Genomic DNA, 14,906 nt, shown 5'->3' with positions numbered 1-14,906 from the left:
ATGTGGTATCTGCTTCACCTGTTTAGGTGTTATGACCCAGAACCAAGTTTTGCTTTGTTTTTCCGAAGAAGTAAAAAGAGAGGGAGGACTCTCTCCCATCCCTATCCTCTGGATTTTCCATAACTTGGGTAGTGATAACTTCTCTTTTACCTTTGGGCGGCTCCAGGGTGAGCCCCTGTAAGGAAATGCGCTCCTGATCAGGGACGGTCCCTGGCTGCCTCCTCCCCTCCGGTCCTTGCTCGTGGGTCAGGGCGCTCTCTCCCCTGAGCCCGACGGCGCCTCTGCATTCTGTGCTCCAGGCTGCTGTTGCCAGTCGCTGGTGCTGGGCTGTTAGTTGAAGCCTATTTGCCATTTCTAGATCTTCAGTGTGGGGAAGAAGTGCAGGATATTTACAACTTCTTGCTTGGGAAAAAGGAGCTTGGCTTCTTTCTTTTGATGTTACTGTTTTTTAAAATGTGTATTTGAGTAAGGACTCTATGCCATTTTTGTAAATTATGCCATAATTTTATAGAGACTTAGAAAGGATGGTAGAACTAGAATAATTAAACTTGTTATGAGTATTACATGTAACAGGCTAATCAAAAATTGTGATGTGCAGTGGTGAATTGCTAATTTGACCTCAGGATTATGTAGCAGAGATGACATTATCTTCTTTTATATAGAACTTTTTGTCTGGAGACATCTCTCAGTGCTTTTCCAACCATATGTATTATTTTGTTTATTATCACAAACATTATCGTTAAGGCTGTAAAATGTATTCCAGTACAACTTTTTATTTTCAGTTGCTTATAACTGGGGATGAGGAAGGGGAAGCTTGCATATTTTCTCCCATTCCTGATATTTGCACTGTGTAAAATTTAGGAAATGACTGATATCTAAACTTGGAAAACCTGGTTCTAGATAATGTTTTTTTTTTTTTTTTTTGAGACAGAGTCTCACTGTGTTGCCCGGACTAGAGTGCAGTGGTGTCATCACAGCTCACAGCAACCTCAAACTCCTGGGCTCAAGCGATCCTTCTGCCTCAGCCTCTCGAGTAGCTGGGACTACAGGCATGCGCCACCATGCCCGGCTAATTTTTTCTACATATATTTTTTGTTGTCCAGCTAATTTCTGTCTATTTTTAGTAGAACGGGGGTCTCGCTCTTGCTCAGGCTGGTCTCGAACTCCTGAGCTCAAACAATCCGCCTGCCTCGGCCTCCCAGAGAGCTAGGATTACAGGCGTCAGCCACCGCGCCCGGCCTAGATAATGTTTTAAAAAGAAAGAAAAGGAGAGAAGGAACCTTACTGCATCCCCGAAGGTCAGCCTGGACTATATTAACCTTAAGAATCGCCACTGGGGAAAGGCCCTGTTAGTCACTTCCTTGCTCTTTTGTGCACGTTAGGAGAGCTGTGTCTCCTTTGGTAGAGACTTGACCTAGAGAATAGGAAAATGGTCTGATCAAATTCCACTAAACCACATTCCCTCTGTTCCCTCCAAGGTTGCAGACAGCAGCACTCAGGCTGTCACGGCCGTGTACAGTTGAAAACGCTATGCTGGGTGCGTTCCTGTGGGCGAACTCATTTAAAGATAGGGACAAAATTAGATTCAGACCAAGGTGCCTGGTTTAACACACCCCTTCCCTTCCATAAAGTGCCAGGGAGATTGTCATTGCCAACAGTAAAGAACAACACAATCTGTACTACCCAGACCATTAAGAACTTACTTTAAATGAACCTACCCACCCACCCAAACCCAGTAAAATCAGCACCTTCTGTCGGCCTCGAGGGCTCGAGAGATTCGGGCCAACCTCCCGCTTCACCAGAGGGCTCCAGTTTTTGCAGCAGTTGCCCTGATTCTCAGCACAGGAGGAGGGGTGTCTCCTTGCAGTGGGTGTGAGTGAGCACACGGAACAGCCAGTCCAGGAGAAGGCTTTAATATTGGTTATGAAGATGAGTGATCAGCTCGCGTCAAGGAGCAGATGGCTAAATGAGGTACTCAGGGAATGCCATGAGACTCAGGCTTGAAGAAACAGGAGGGAAAATGGCCATGATATGAAAACCCCAAATATAGTCTCCTTAATGTGAATTTCCTAAATCGGCATTTACATTATACAGTTAACTTGGAGTGATGAGAATTGTAAGGAAATTATCGAATTAGTGAACAGCAATTAACTCAGAAGTAAAATTATATCATCTAAATTGAAGGTTGTTTTACACAGCAGAGGGGAGGATATTACTAAAACATTTCCCAGTCTGTCATAGCCTAATTGAAATCTGTCCATTTACTATACCCTATCCCTCAGAGTGCATAGTTCATAATTCGAAAGAGCATTATCAGTTAATCTAGTTATTTTTCCTGGTTCTTCCTTTGAATTCCGCAAGACAGTGTGTGGCACATTCCCCGTGGAATTGTGTGATGCTCAGAAGAGTCAGTTTGTCTGTTCACTAACCTGTGAACTGTCAGGTCCCTTTGGAGAGCCAAGAGAGCAAGTTGCTCCAAGGTTAATGCTGGTTTGCTGGAGACGAAGCCTCCAGGGAGGTGAAGAGGGCGAACAGGCCAGGATGCTCCAGGCCTGCCCTGTGAAACTCTGCACTGTGTGCGGACGCCAGACTCATGTGGCCAGAAGCAAGGCTGCGGAGCAGGCTGGGCCCTCTGCAGATCACTTCCTCTGGTCGGGAGAAGGCTCCCAGCAGTCAAGTGAGGGGGCTGGCATGAGTATGTAAGGTTAACCTGCTAACAAGTTTTGGGGAGCAATGTTAAAATAAGAAACTGTGAGTAGTTTTCAGTAGTTTCTGTGGATTTTTCCTTTTAAAAAAGAAAGCAATATTGATTTCATGCATTTGTCTGCAGTGGATGAAATCTTCCGTGGACCTGGAAAGCATTTGCTTTTGCCTGCATTTGTGTACTTGTGCCCAGACACGTTCCTAACCATTCAGCGAGGGTAGAAGCTGTTTGTCACTCTCCAGTGTAGATACCTTAGGGACATATAATTGTACTGACATTCAAGGGTTGAACTGAACAGTACCTGGTTTGATTTCTAAGTAAAACAATCTAAGTTTTATTTAATACTTAATTCTCTAGGAAGTGACAGCTCCCTAATTTTGCCGTAATCCTTCCAGGCTCAGTTGGAGCTTCGCTAAGGAGCAGGTGCAGGGTCTGAAGTCAAGTTCAAAGTCTCCTTTAGTCCATCTCCTCATACACTGCATGTTTAAATGTGTCTTATTTTGTTATCCTTGGATTGGTTGTAATGGAAGCTCATTTTCAACAGATCTTCTTTTCTTTTTACCCTCAGGTATATTCGAATTGTTGGGACTCACAACACAGTGAACAAGATTTTTCACATTGTGGCTTTTGAATGTATGTTTACAAACAAAACCTTCAATCTCGAGAAGGGACTGATAGGTAAGTATTGCAGTTACATTTTTGTGTGTATACTTAGATATTTTATCTTCAAATATTTTGTTTTTCCATTAACTCATCTTAATCAGCTCTAAGGACTCTGGTTGATTTGAATGCCATATGGCTGAGTGACATAGGGGATGGCTTACAGTTTTAGAAGTAGTCAGAATAATAATTCCAGAAAACCTTAAAAATGAATATAAGTGTTACACTGGTAGTTAAGAATTGCAAATATTTTAGTGATTCATTCAGATTCGCTATGTAGGGAATGCTTACGATAGTCGGGCAAAGCCTTTCCACGAGGAGTTTTTCTATTTGATGGTAGGTGAGTTTGGGGAGGAAGTCTGTGCAGTATTGATCGGATGTTCATACTTTCCAAGGCTATGCGGGCATTTTGGGCTTTGATTGGATATGAATGGTGTGCTCGGCTGGGGGAGTTTCTTCTTTTCATGAACGTATGAATCCATATTTGCCCAGTGTAGCCAAATTCACCTCAAGAAAATGCCTACAGATAATTTAAATGGAATGACTGAATTATCATTACAAAAGTTAAGTTATTGGGTAGAAATACCGCCTGACCGATCTTCGGAAAGGGTATTTCTAATTCTGGTTTAGTTGATTGTTTGGTTGATTTCTGTTGTGTTTTGTTTTTGTTTCAGGTAATGTTTAGTCTGGCCACTGTGTACAGTCCCCCCGTCTTGACAGTCTGGATATCATGAGTGGCTTTTCCCATCTAGACTGATCGTTCTGCCTCTCTTTTTCCTGTGCCCATGGGTTTTTATTCATTTCCTGCAAAGATCATAGTTAGACTAAGTTGATCCTTGAATTGTACCGTTACTGCAGCTTCCTTTGGGAAGGGACTCCGTATGTTCAGGTGCAGGGGATAAGATGCCCCTGCCTTGTGTTACCTAAAATAGAATTCTGTGGCTTTACAGAGGGACTCAAGTTTCCTCTCCTTCCCAATTTCTGTCCATACTGGGACACATGTTCATACTGAAGTATGTCCTAAAAGCATGGTGATAACTATAACGGGAGAGATGAGCATACCTCACAAATGTTTGCTAATTCTTTGAAAAGTCATAGCCTAAATGTTCCTAACACCTGTCGTGTCTCAAACATAATCCTTTATTTAGGGAAATTTGGGAGAGTAATATTAATAAAGTAGCAGGAGTGGAAATTTTCCAATGTATAGAGAGCTTTTAGAGCTCAACTAAAATGATTATTTTGGCTTTAATTTTGTTATGGATGTAATTTTAATATTAAATATAAAGGTTAATAGTTTTGTGACTTTAAAGTAATTTGAAAGTAAACATTTTTTGAAGCATTACCTAATATTATGGTCTTTTAATTCTGTAGGCCATGTGGAGCTATGGTAATGGAGGGTTGTGGCAAGGGCACCTTTTTCACCTGGTTCTTCTGTAGACTGTAGGCCTCACTGCGTATGTGATTGTGTAGTTAAGAGAATCCTCAGTGAGAAGGATCGTAGAAACCAAGACCCTTCACATTCACAAGATGGGTAGCATTTGGCTATCACTCCAGCCCCATGCACTTCAGTTTTAAACATGCTGCGTGGAAGGTGCCATGTACGTAAATCAATTCCCCCTTCTTTCTGGAGGAAGAACAGGTTTGCGGACACTGTAATTACTAAAGAAGCAGGCCTGTCTGGCATGAAAGGCTGTTACAAGAATGAAACTGAGGATCGGTTGTAGTGAGGGTTGCTGTTGTTGGTCTGCATGTTCTGTCCAAGCTGAGCTAGTCAGCGTTGTCAGAAGCCGTAATAGGCTCAGACATGTCAGGAGACGAAAGAAGATTACAGAGACATAGGAAGTGTTTTTGGTGTCTGGTCAGACACTTTCCTTCAAGCCTTCTTCTGTGATGCTCACTGCAAAGAGCACTGCAATCGTCTGCCTGTCTCTCGTCGTCCCTCAGTCAAATGGAGCAGTGGAGCAGGCGGGCAGCTGTGTACTGCACTTGCCAGCACATGGCCTTAGAGGGACCTTCCCGGCCCTCCTTGGGACCATATTCACAGCTGACAGCTGCCCCACGCTGGGCAGTGGTGTGAGTGGTCGGGGAGTTCAGGGGGGTCTCATTACCCTGTGTCTGATGTTGCAGTTCTGCTTAGCTAGGGTGCTGTTTAAAACAGCAACGGTCAGCTGTCCGTGTCGATTATTTCAGGCACAATTTGGGAGCAACAGGCCTTGGCTAGCCACTCCATGGGGACCTCCCAGAAAGGAGTGGTCCTCTAGCCGGGCGTAGATATGTCAAATCATGTGGATTATTTTTAAATTGTAGATGCGTACTTCTTAACTCCTTCCTATGTCCTGTGAAATGTGCACTCCTCTCTTGAGAACCACTGATACAAACTCTAGATTTTCGTAGGAAAAAGAAAAGTAAAACTAAAATAATGTCATCGTGAGTCTCAAAGCCTACTTTTATGTTTCTAGATTCAGAACCTCTTTTGTTCACAGTTCCTGGTCTTCCTTTCATAGTTCAGGCTCTGCTAATTATTCCTTTGTAGGCATTAAAAATGACTTTAAAAATATTTGAATTTTTTTAAATCAAATTTTAATATTATTGTGTAGAGACATACCATCCTGAATGTGCCTAATCTTGCCTGATCTTGGAAGCTAAGCACAGTTGGGAGTGATTAGTGCGTGGATGGGAGATTTTTAATGCTATTACTTAAAATGTATAATAATGCCAGGAAATAGCATAAATAAAAATAACCACATGAACAATATGAAATTCTAGTCTTTAACCATCAAAAGGTTTCTTTCCCATTTTTGTCGACAGCACATCAGTCCTCGTGCTGCTTCACTCGCACAGACTCGTGGGGAAGCTCTAAAGTCCTGCAGGTTCGCGTAGCCACGGGCAGGGCCCCGGCTGGATCCTATTGCCCGGAGCTGGAGCTTTCCCACCCTTGCTGTAGCCCTTTTCATTCGGTGGCTGTGTCTGGATCTTGCCGGGATGTATTCTCCTCTGGGAGAGTCAGCCTGTGACGACTGTGTCCTCTGTGTCAGGAGGCATTTGTGGGCAATCCTAGCCTGTCTTACCAGTGAGGCAGGGAAGAAACAATTAGAGGAGATGTGACCACTATTTTGTAAATGCTCACTCTCCCGAAGAACGTGTTTGTTTTGCCTCGGCAATCCAGTCTGTGATATATGCATGGCATTTGCCAAGTCCTTCTACTTTTTCATAATGATTGCCAAACTTTCCTTTTCATTTAATTTTGTATTTAAATTCACTTTTTTGATTGTCCTACTAATTATCCAAATAGAGAGAATAGTTCCCATCACCTAGCTTAAAGAACTAGCAATTCATAGCTAACCTAGTTTTATCTGTATGTGATCTACTACCTCCTTATCAGATTATTTTGAAGCCAATCTCAGACATTTTATCATTTCATCCATAAATACTTCATTATCTCTAAAACTAAGGCCTTCGTTTTGTAGCCATAATCATAATACCATTATAGTACTCCAAAATTGAACAGTAATTCCTTAAGGGTATTAAATATCCAGTCAGTGTTCAAATTTCCCAAATTGCTTCAAAGTCTATAGTGAGAATATGTGTTTTTATAGGTTGTTTAAATCAGAATGCAGATAAGGTCCATATTATGCAAATAGCTGTTGTGATTCTTAAATCTCTTTAAATCTGTAGTTTCCCTTCCATTTACTTGTCTGTCTCTGTCTTTCTCTCTCTTTTTTTCCCCTCTTCTCTCTCTAATTACAATTCATTTGTTCAAGAAGCTGGGTTTTTGTCCTTTAGAGTTTCTAACAGCCTGGGTTTTGGTCATTGAATCCTCATGGTAATGGTTAGCTTCTTTATCCATTGCATTTCTTATAACTTGGTAGATATAGGCTTAATCAAATTCAACTATTATTTTTTGTAATAATATTCCCCAGGTAGCGGTATGTGTTATCTATCAAAAAGGTCAGGAAATCTCTGGTTGTCTCTCTCTTTTGGATGTTCACATCCATTGATGATTATTTCCTAGATCCACTATTTCATAATTTTGGATTGCAAAATGGTTATATTCTAATTCTGTCATTCCTTCTGCATTTAGTTGCTAGAAAGAGAAAATTTTCCTCAACAGTCATTTGGCAATCCTGAGATGCAGTTCTTCCAGGAAAAGAAGAGTAAATGTTACAGTTTTTCCTTTTATTGACCAGTTTTCAAAATAAAGAAGTGATTCCCTAGCATCCTCCAAAAGTAACCAATAAGATTTGTTTCTGGAGTTTTTTTAGGGACAGGTGAGTACATTTTGAATTTATGGGATTAAAACATTTGACATTTTTTAATCACTTGCAGTTATTATTAATGATATTCAAGTTGCCCTATCTTTAGCCTCTTCACATTGGTTCTTGAATCTTTTTGACATAACTTCAGTGGTCTTCAATAGTACCAGGTCTATCTTGTACATTTCCTGCCTTTGATCTGGAATCAGCCATTTCTTCAATAAGCCTTGGTTCTGTTTAGTGGGAAGTGAACTAGGGAGAACGTGCAAATTTATTTATGTATTTATATGTCTCATATATTTAATAGATACAATATATCACGAACGTATGCTTGATATTTCCAATTCGAATTCAATATTAAAGGTTTAACCTTGAGATCTTTCTCTCATCTCCGTTTCTCCATACTGCAAATCTTGGTTATCAGTGATACAGCATAATAATTCCTGCTTTATCGAAATAGCCTTAGAATAACAGTACCAATACTGTCACGAACCATATGATTACTGAAAATAGTTTAAGATTTTTGCAATTATTTTTGGGTCCTTCTATCACTAGAGATATACAGTAAAATGACTATATTTTAAAGTCACTTGAATGATTCTCTGTGTGGTTATGCCACCATTTCAGTGTACAGTGAGGTTCCTCTGTTCCATTTTACTTTCCTTATTTAGGGATTGCCTTTAAAAGTGTTTTTTTTTATAACTATATGAAATACATTGTTTCAAAATCAAATCTACAAAAGAACTGTATTCAGAGAAATCAAGCCTCTATTCCTGTCCTCTCTACCCCTGTAAGTAATTGCTCTTTCTCCCTTAGTTTTTTTCCTTCAATTTAAAAAATGGGAAAAATATATTTATTTATTTATTTATATTTTATATCCCCCCTAACATTCTTAAATAATTGGTAGCATACTATATACATACTTTTTTTCACTTTGGTTTTCTATACTTAACACTTATTTTAGCTAGCTATGTAGAAAGATATCTCTCATTTCTTTTTAAAGCTGTAGGGTACTCATCAGGATAGATATACCATAGTTTGTTTATCCTGCTGATGAACCATTTGGGTTGTGTGCAGTCTTCTGCTACTACATATAGTGCTATTGCCTTGTGCATCGTCTTTTCCTATTTTTGCTAGTATATCTTTGGGATAGATTTCTAGAGGAGGGATTATAAAATCAAAGGGTAAATGTACATATAATTTTGCTAGATACTGCCAAATTCACTTCCATAAGGATTATACCATTTTTAAATTCTCACTGGCATTGTATGGTAAAGACTGTTTCTCCACAGCCTTGCCAATGGAGCATATTGTCGAACTTTGGGATTTTTGCCAGTTTGCTAGGTGAGAAATGATACCTCATTGCAGTTTTAACTGCATTTCTCTTATCAGAGAAATTGAGCATCTTTTCCTATGTTTAAGGGCCATTTGCATTTTTTTTCTTTTCAAAATAGCTCTTCTTATGAGTCTTCTAGATGAATAGAGAATATTCTTTTAGTAAGACTTGGGGGAGCAGTAAACACTTTACATTGATATTAGAGTGTGTTATTTAGCATTACAGGAGTCTGATTTTCCTTCCTACAGTCTCCTTGTTCTTCTAGAAAATATAAGCTCTCATAAGTTCCTCTCCATCCTTATCCTTGGCTCTACCTCTCTTCTTAAGAGATAGTAACTAAAGCTTGGAGCTCTAAGTTCAAAATTCAAGACCCTTTAACTCTTTCAAAGAAGGAGAAGAAGATCCTGTTATCAGCTTCAGGCCATAAATGTTACCTCTGTGTCTGCCAGCATGGATCCAGAAAGACTGGTGGCTTGTTGTTCTAGTGTCTTGTTAGTACAGTAGTCCTCCCTTATCTGTGGTTTTGCTTTCTGTGGTTTTAGTTGCCCAAGGTCAACCATGATCCAAAAATATTAAATGGAAAATTCCATAAATAAACAGTTGATAAGTTTTAAGTTGCATACTGTTCTGAGTAGCATGATGAAGTCTTGTGCTGTCCCATGTCTCTGGGGACACGAATCATCCTTTGGTCCAGTGTATCGTGCTATATATGCTACCTGCCCGTTACTGTGTAGGAAAAAAAAAAACAGTGTATAGAGGGTCCGGTACCGTCCAAGTTTCTGGCATTGACTGGGGGTTTTAGGATGTATCTCCCGAAGATAAGGGGAGACTTCCGTAATTGCGCCTCTGAATAGGAGCACTGCAGCCCATCTCCATCTGCTGCTATCTGCAGTACCACCAGAAGCAGACAGAAAAGAACATATTTTTTTCTTCTTCCCATCTTCCAATCTCCCACCAGTTTCTTCCATTGGCAGAACCAGAAGCCAACTTGGTAAACAGAGTCTGGGAACTGTAGTTTGCAAAGGTTTAGTGTCGAGCAAGGGAAGGAATGGAGCTGAAAGCAAACAGATGACTGGCACAAAAGCAGAAAGACGGACAATGTAAAAGGGGCTCCTTCCAACAGAAAACTTACTGTGTGACTCAAAGTAGCCGGCTAAGCACATTGGCAGCATGTGGAAATACGTGTAGTGGAGAACAACAGACAACAGCACAGACAGGTGTGGGGAAAGTTTAGATATTGCGCCGGGCCGTAAAGGAACCCAACATGTTCTCTTGCCCAGTAAGAATAGGCTTATGAAAGATGTTGTTTGAGCTGGGCCTTGAAGAATTCAGTAAATATTATGGCGCATTACAAAAGTGCTAATTTACATAGCCATAAAAATGGGTGACACTTGTTTCCCTCAGAGGAGCTGAAGGCAGTATGTAGAAATAGGGGGTCTGTGATAGCTACTGTCATTTAAAAGTACTTTGAGATTGTAACAATATGTTTAGAATGTTGTAAAATTTCTGGGAAAATAAACAGAGTTGGAAATCTGGGCTGTGAAGGGCTTTTGGCATCCAGTGAACTGGGGATATAATATGACTTCTGTGCTTCACAACTGTGTTTATTAAAGCAAGTGCGCCCCGGAGCAGAAACAAAGATTCGGAGTGGCGAGTCCCTTAACAGCTGAAGGTGTTAGAACATGGCCAAGAAGCAGACTTTCTTCTGTCTTGGCAGGGGCCCTAACGGCCTAATGCAGGTAGTTTCTTAAGATGGCACTCGTGGATCTGGACTGATCTAGACCAGGAGGCTCATTTTTCAGACTGACTTCTCTAACTAGATATTAAGACTGGTTCTAATTGCCTGTGAAGCTTAACTTCTTCAGCTGCTGCGAATTTCATGGCATTAAGCAGACGTTTATTAAGAGACTGCCGAGTGTATCTTAGGCAGTAGGGAAGAAAAGCGCACAGGTATGGTTTCTGCCTTGGAGGATCTTACGATCTAATAATAGAGGAGAAAGACACTTAAACAGAAGGTGACAACACAGTAAAGTAAGTGACGTATTGGGAGGTTTCAGCAGATACAGGAGCACTATAGGAGCCCTGAACAGGGGCACTAACCTGAGCTGGGGAAGTGGTGTTAGGGAAGGCATCGCAGTGGAGGGGATGAATCGGGCCAGCCCCTAAGGCGAGAAAGAAGGGGGAAAGCTCCAGAAAGAATCACGCAAAACACTCAGCATGGGCAAAGACTTATCTCGGGCCCACTCCACAGCCAGAGCCCCTTCCAGTGGACCACTTTGCACCTGGTAGGGGAAATGGAGAAGCTACAGTTATCTTACAGTTATCTGTAGTCTTTTACTTTTCCTCTGCAGAAGGTAAAGCGTTATTTTCTCACAAGATCTTAGTTTTATAAAAATTCTGATAAGGTAAATACCCCAGCGTAATGCATACAAGAATACAATACAGTTTGTTTGCTTGCTTCCACCCTGGGAAGCTGGTGTTCTGGAATAAGGATGGACACAGTTCTTACATGGGATCTGGGATCGTGTAGAGGGGATGGTTAGAAAATGGCTTTCCGATAATCATTTAGGATTCTTGGTTTAGTGTGTGGTCAGTTGTGTACTTATGTATCCTTTTATTATCCTTTCCTTTTTTTAATTTTTTTAGGAATAAAGACTACCTGAAAAAAAAATTTATTGCTCTCATTTTACAGGATTTACTTCTACATTTTACAGGGCTGCATTTTTTGGATTCTATATTCCCTCATCATAGCAGGGATATATAGATACAGCAGCGTGTATGTCTAGGTAAATGTAAACGTGCACAACTTGTTTTTAAATGGCACACCTTGGAGTACGTATCTAACATTATGTGACAATAGAGCTTTCTCACAAACCACGGTTCTATCGCAGACTGGCATTACGAATAGCCAGGTTGTAAACAGGCAAGATGTTTCTCTGGCACTGACTGTGAAGGGTATTCTGCTGGTCAAGGGGACAGAAAATCTAATTTTTGTGGCCTTGTCCTTAACCCAGTTCCCCAATTCTTCCATCCCAAAAACTGATAGGTAATTTTTTGATTTAATATTTTGGGTAGGTATTACAAGTATATATTCTTATTGCCTCCCTTTTTATTAAAATGGTTATACATGTTCACATCTTGTTTCAATTACAGTGCTTCTTGGAGATCTTTCCTTAGTAGTACATATAGAGCTTTCTTGTTCATTTTTACATTTGTACAGTATTCCACCGTACAAATCACCAGTCGTCTTTGTTAGACATGTAGGTGTTCCCAGTCTGTTCCTATCTACAGCAGCTCTGTAATCACCCGTTGTATAAATGGTGATGTTTAATCAGAGGCAGTTCTCCAATAAAGCCTAAAACAAAAAATATCCTTTATGACCCCCCAGGGCTGATTACGAAATTTGTGGGGCACAATGCAAAATGAAAACGAGACCCTTTTTTCAAAGAGCTGGGGAACAGTGCCAATAAAGCCTTAAAAAAAATCTTTCTCCTTTCTTCTACAGTCCCTCTCAATTTGGCATGCTGTTTTTTGTTTGCTATTTAACATCATTCTAAGTTAAAAATATTAAACTTTTAAATTATTAGCATGAATTTTACCATTCATTTTTATATTGTACAATGGTGGTATTCTTCTTTTCTTTTTTCTCTTCTCTTCTCTTCTCTTCTCTTCTCTTCTCTTCTCTTCTCTTCTCTTCTCTTTTCTTTTCTTTTCTTTTCTTTTTTTAAATCTCTCGTACTACCTGAAAATGATGGTTTTAAATGCAAACATAAGATCATTTCTCATATGCAGAATTACCAAAATTACACAATTCACATTTGGTAGCTCATATGTGTATATGAATTTAGTTCTTACCAAAATAGTAAAAATGCTGCCCAAAGCTAATTGAACTATCTTTGTTTCACTTCTTGATACACATTCTACTGACACCCTCTACCTTTGGCTTATCGATGAGTAGATGAGTAAGGAAGGACTTAAGGGAAGGGAACTATGAGTTTCCCTGTCTTTCCCTTTCTTTCTGTGTCACTACTGTCAGTATGTGTATTTGGCTAATACAGGGCAATAGGAGCAAAAAGGATACGATAGAGTTTCCTGGTTATTGGTGCTTCTTGGAGCGCCTTTGCCTTCTTTGTACGTTTGAGGCAAGTTCTGACTTGAAGGGAAAGCATGGCCTCCCGGGACTGTCAGCAGCTCTGCTTTCTTAGTCATGGACATAGTCACCTTGCACTGGATTTGACTCTCCTAGCTCCCATGCGTTGTGAGTCCACTGAATTCTGTACTCATGGGACACTGTGAACACTGTACACAAATTGCGGCAGTAAGGAATGGTGGACACCCCGTATTTTGCATATCTCCTCTGTTCATGGACTTGATTCATTGTCTTCAGACCTTATTTTTAAAACATAAGTTCATTTTTCTTGAAAGGGGGTTCAAGGGGAAAAAATCAAAATAGAACATAAGTTCAAAGATAAGATTATAAATAATTTTAAGACAGGAAAAGTGGGCATTAAACTAAGTGTGAGTCCCATCTGAGTGCAGGGCTTGTCTGACTGCACAGCTCTCATGACCAAGAAGGAAACTGGCCCTGCTTGCCACTCTGTTTAACATTGTTCTAGGATTTCTTTTGGCAGCGGGGAACAGGGACCAGGGGTTAGGGGGTGGTGAGCAAGAAATAGGTGTAATAAATATTGGGAAAAAGTGACCAAACATTATTTGCAGGTGGATAATGTACCCAGGGACATGGGTTGAAAAAATATAGAACTAATGACAATTCTAAGGAAGATAGCCAGATTCAACACTATATATATATATATATATATATATATATATAAAACCGAAGGTTTTCTCAAATCCCCAAAATAACCAGTTAGTATAATGGGGAAAAAATTCTATTGCACTCATAGTAGCAATAAAAATTATAAAATATCTAATAACAATCTATGAGCCACACTTCTTTATACCTAGTCCATCTCTAGCGATATTACCAAGGACCACCCATCTCTGACCCACCTCACGCCCTTAGTGATGAGACAGGGGTCAGGAACGAAGGTGGGAGGCCGCAGGCTGCTGTGTGCTCACAGTGTGGCTGTGCGGTGAGCGTGCTGGGGGGATTTGCTGGAGCTTTTAACCTTTTTGTTTTCTCCCACAAACAAATACCTGCCTAGGAATAAAGTTAATAAATCCACAGGTTTTAATAACTATAAATCTTTAAGGGGCGCTGAATAATGGAAAGACATATTCCTAGATAGGAAAATTTAATATTGCAAAGATGATGGTTCTTCCCATCTTAATCTAGAATTTTAACATAGGACTACTCAAAATCCCAATTGTGGTTTTTAAAAAAATTTTGGCTAAGTTTCCTTAAATTTTTTTCCAAGAGGATAAACAAATGGAAATATCCTCTCCCTCCTCCCCAAAATAAAACCTAATAAAAAATAAAAATATGAATGAATGAGGAGTCTGTTACCACCAGGTATTAAAATTAGTACTGCATGCTAAAGTAGCATGGCATTAATGCAAGAATAAACTGGTAGAAAATCAAGCAGTCATCCAAACTCTGGATTAGATCTCAGTACGTGTAAGAATATAGTGCAAAATAAAGATAATATTTCACATCAATTAAGTATAGAAGGGTAATACAGCAAATGATTCTCAGACAGTTAACAATCGAGAACAGTTACGTAAAATTCTTTGCTCATTCTATATACCAAAACAGTTTCTTATAAAGGGTTAGATTTTACAATGTTACTCCAAAAGAGCTGTAGGGAACTATTAAGAAGTATTTATCTGATCTCAAGGTGAGGACCGACTTTCTCAGCATAAAAGCAAAGGCAGAAACCATAAACAGAATTCAAAGGTGTTTGACAAACTGGGAAAAAATAATTGCAACATACATGACAAGAAAAAATATGAATCCCCAATATAAAAATATACGAACTGCAATTTATTAACA

At 39.8% G+C, this 14,906-nt stretch overlaps 1 protein-coding gene across 1 annotated transcript in view; it reads left to right on the top strand.

Moving 5' to 3' along the window:
• Positions 1-14,906, top strand: part of LOC105821428 (BTB/POZ domain-containing protein 9-like) — a 152,288-nt gene that overhangs the window by 14,156 nt on the left and 123,226 nt on the right. Inside the window, exon 3 of the mRNA XM_012658128.1 lies at positions 3,273-3,382. Coding sequence (XP_012513582.1) covers positions 3,273-3,382 — 110 coding nt within the window. The remainder of the gene's footprint in view (positions 1-3,272; positions 3,383-14,906) is intronic.

The sequence above is a fragment of the Propithecus coquereli genome, unplaced genomic scaffold (genome assembly GCF_000956105.1).
Source record: "Propithecus coquereli isolate 6110/MARCELLA unplaced genomic scaffold, Pcoq_1.0 Scaffold574, whole genome shotgun sequence".
NCBI lineage: Eukaryota > Metazoa > Chordata > Mammalia > Primates > Indriidae > Propithecus > Propithecus coquereli.
The sequence above is the reverse complement of the archived record's forward strand: the minus strand, read 5'-3'. Positions and strand labels throughout refer to the sequence as shown.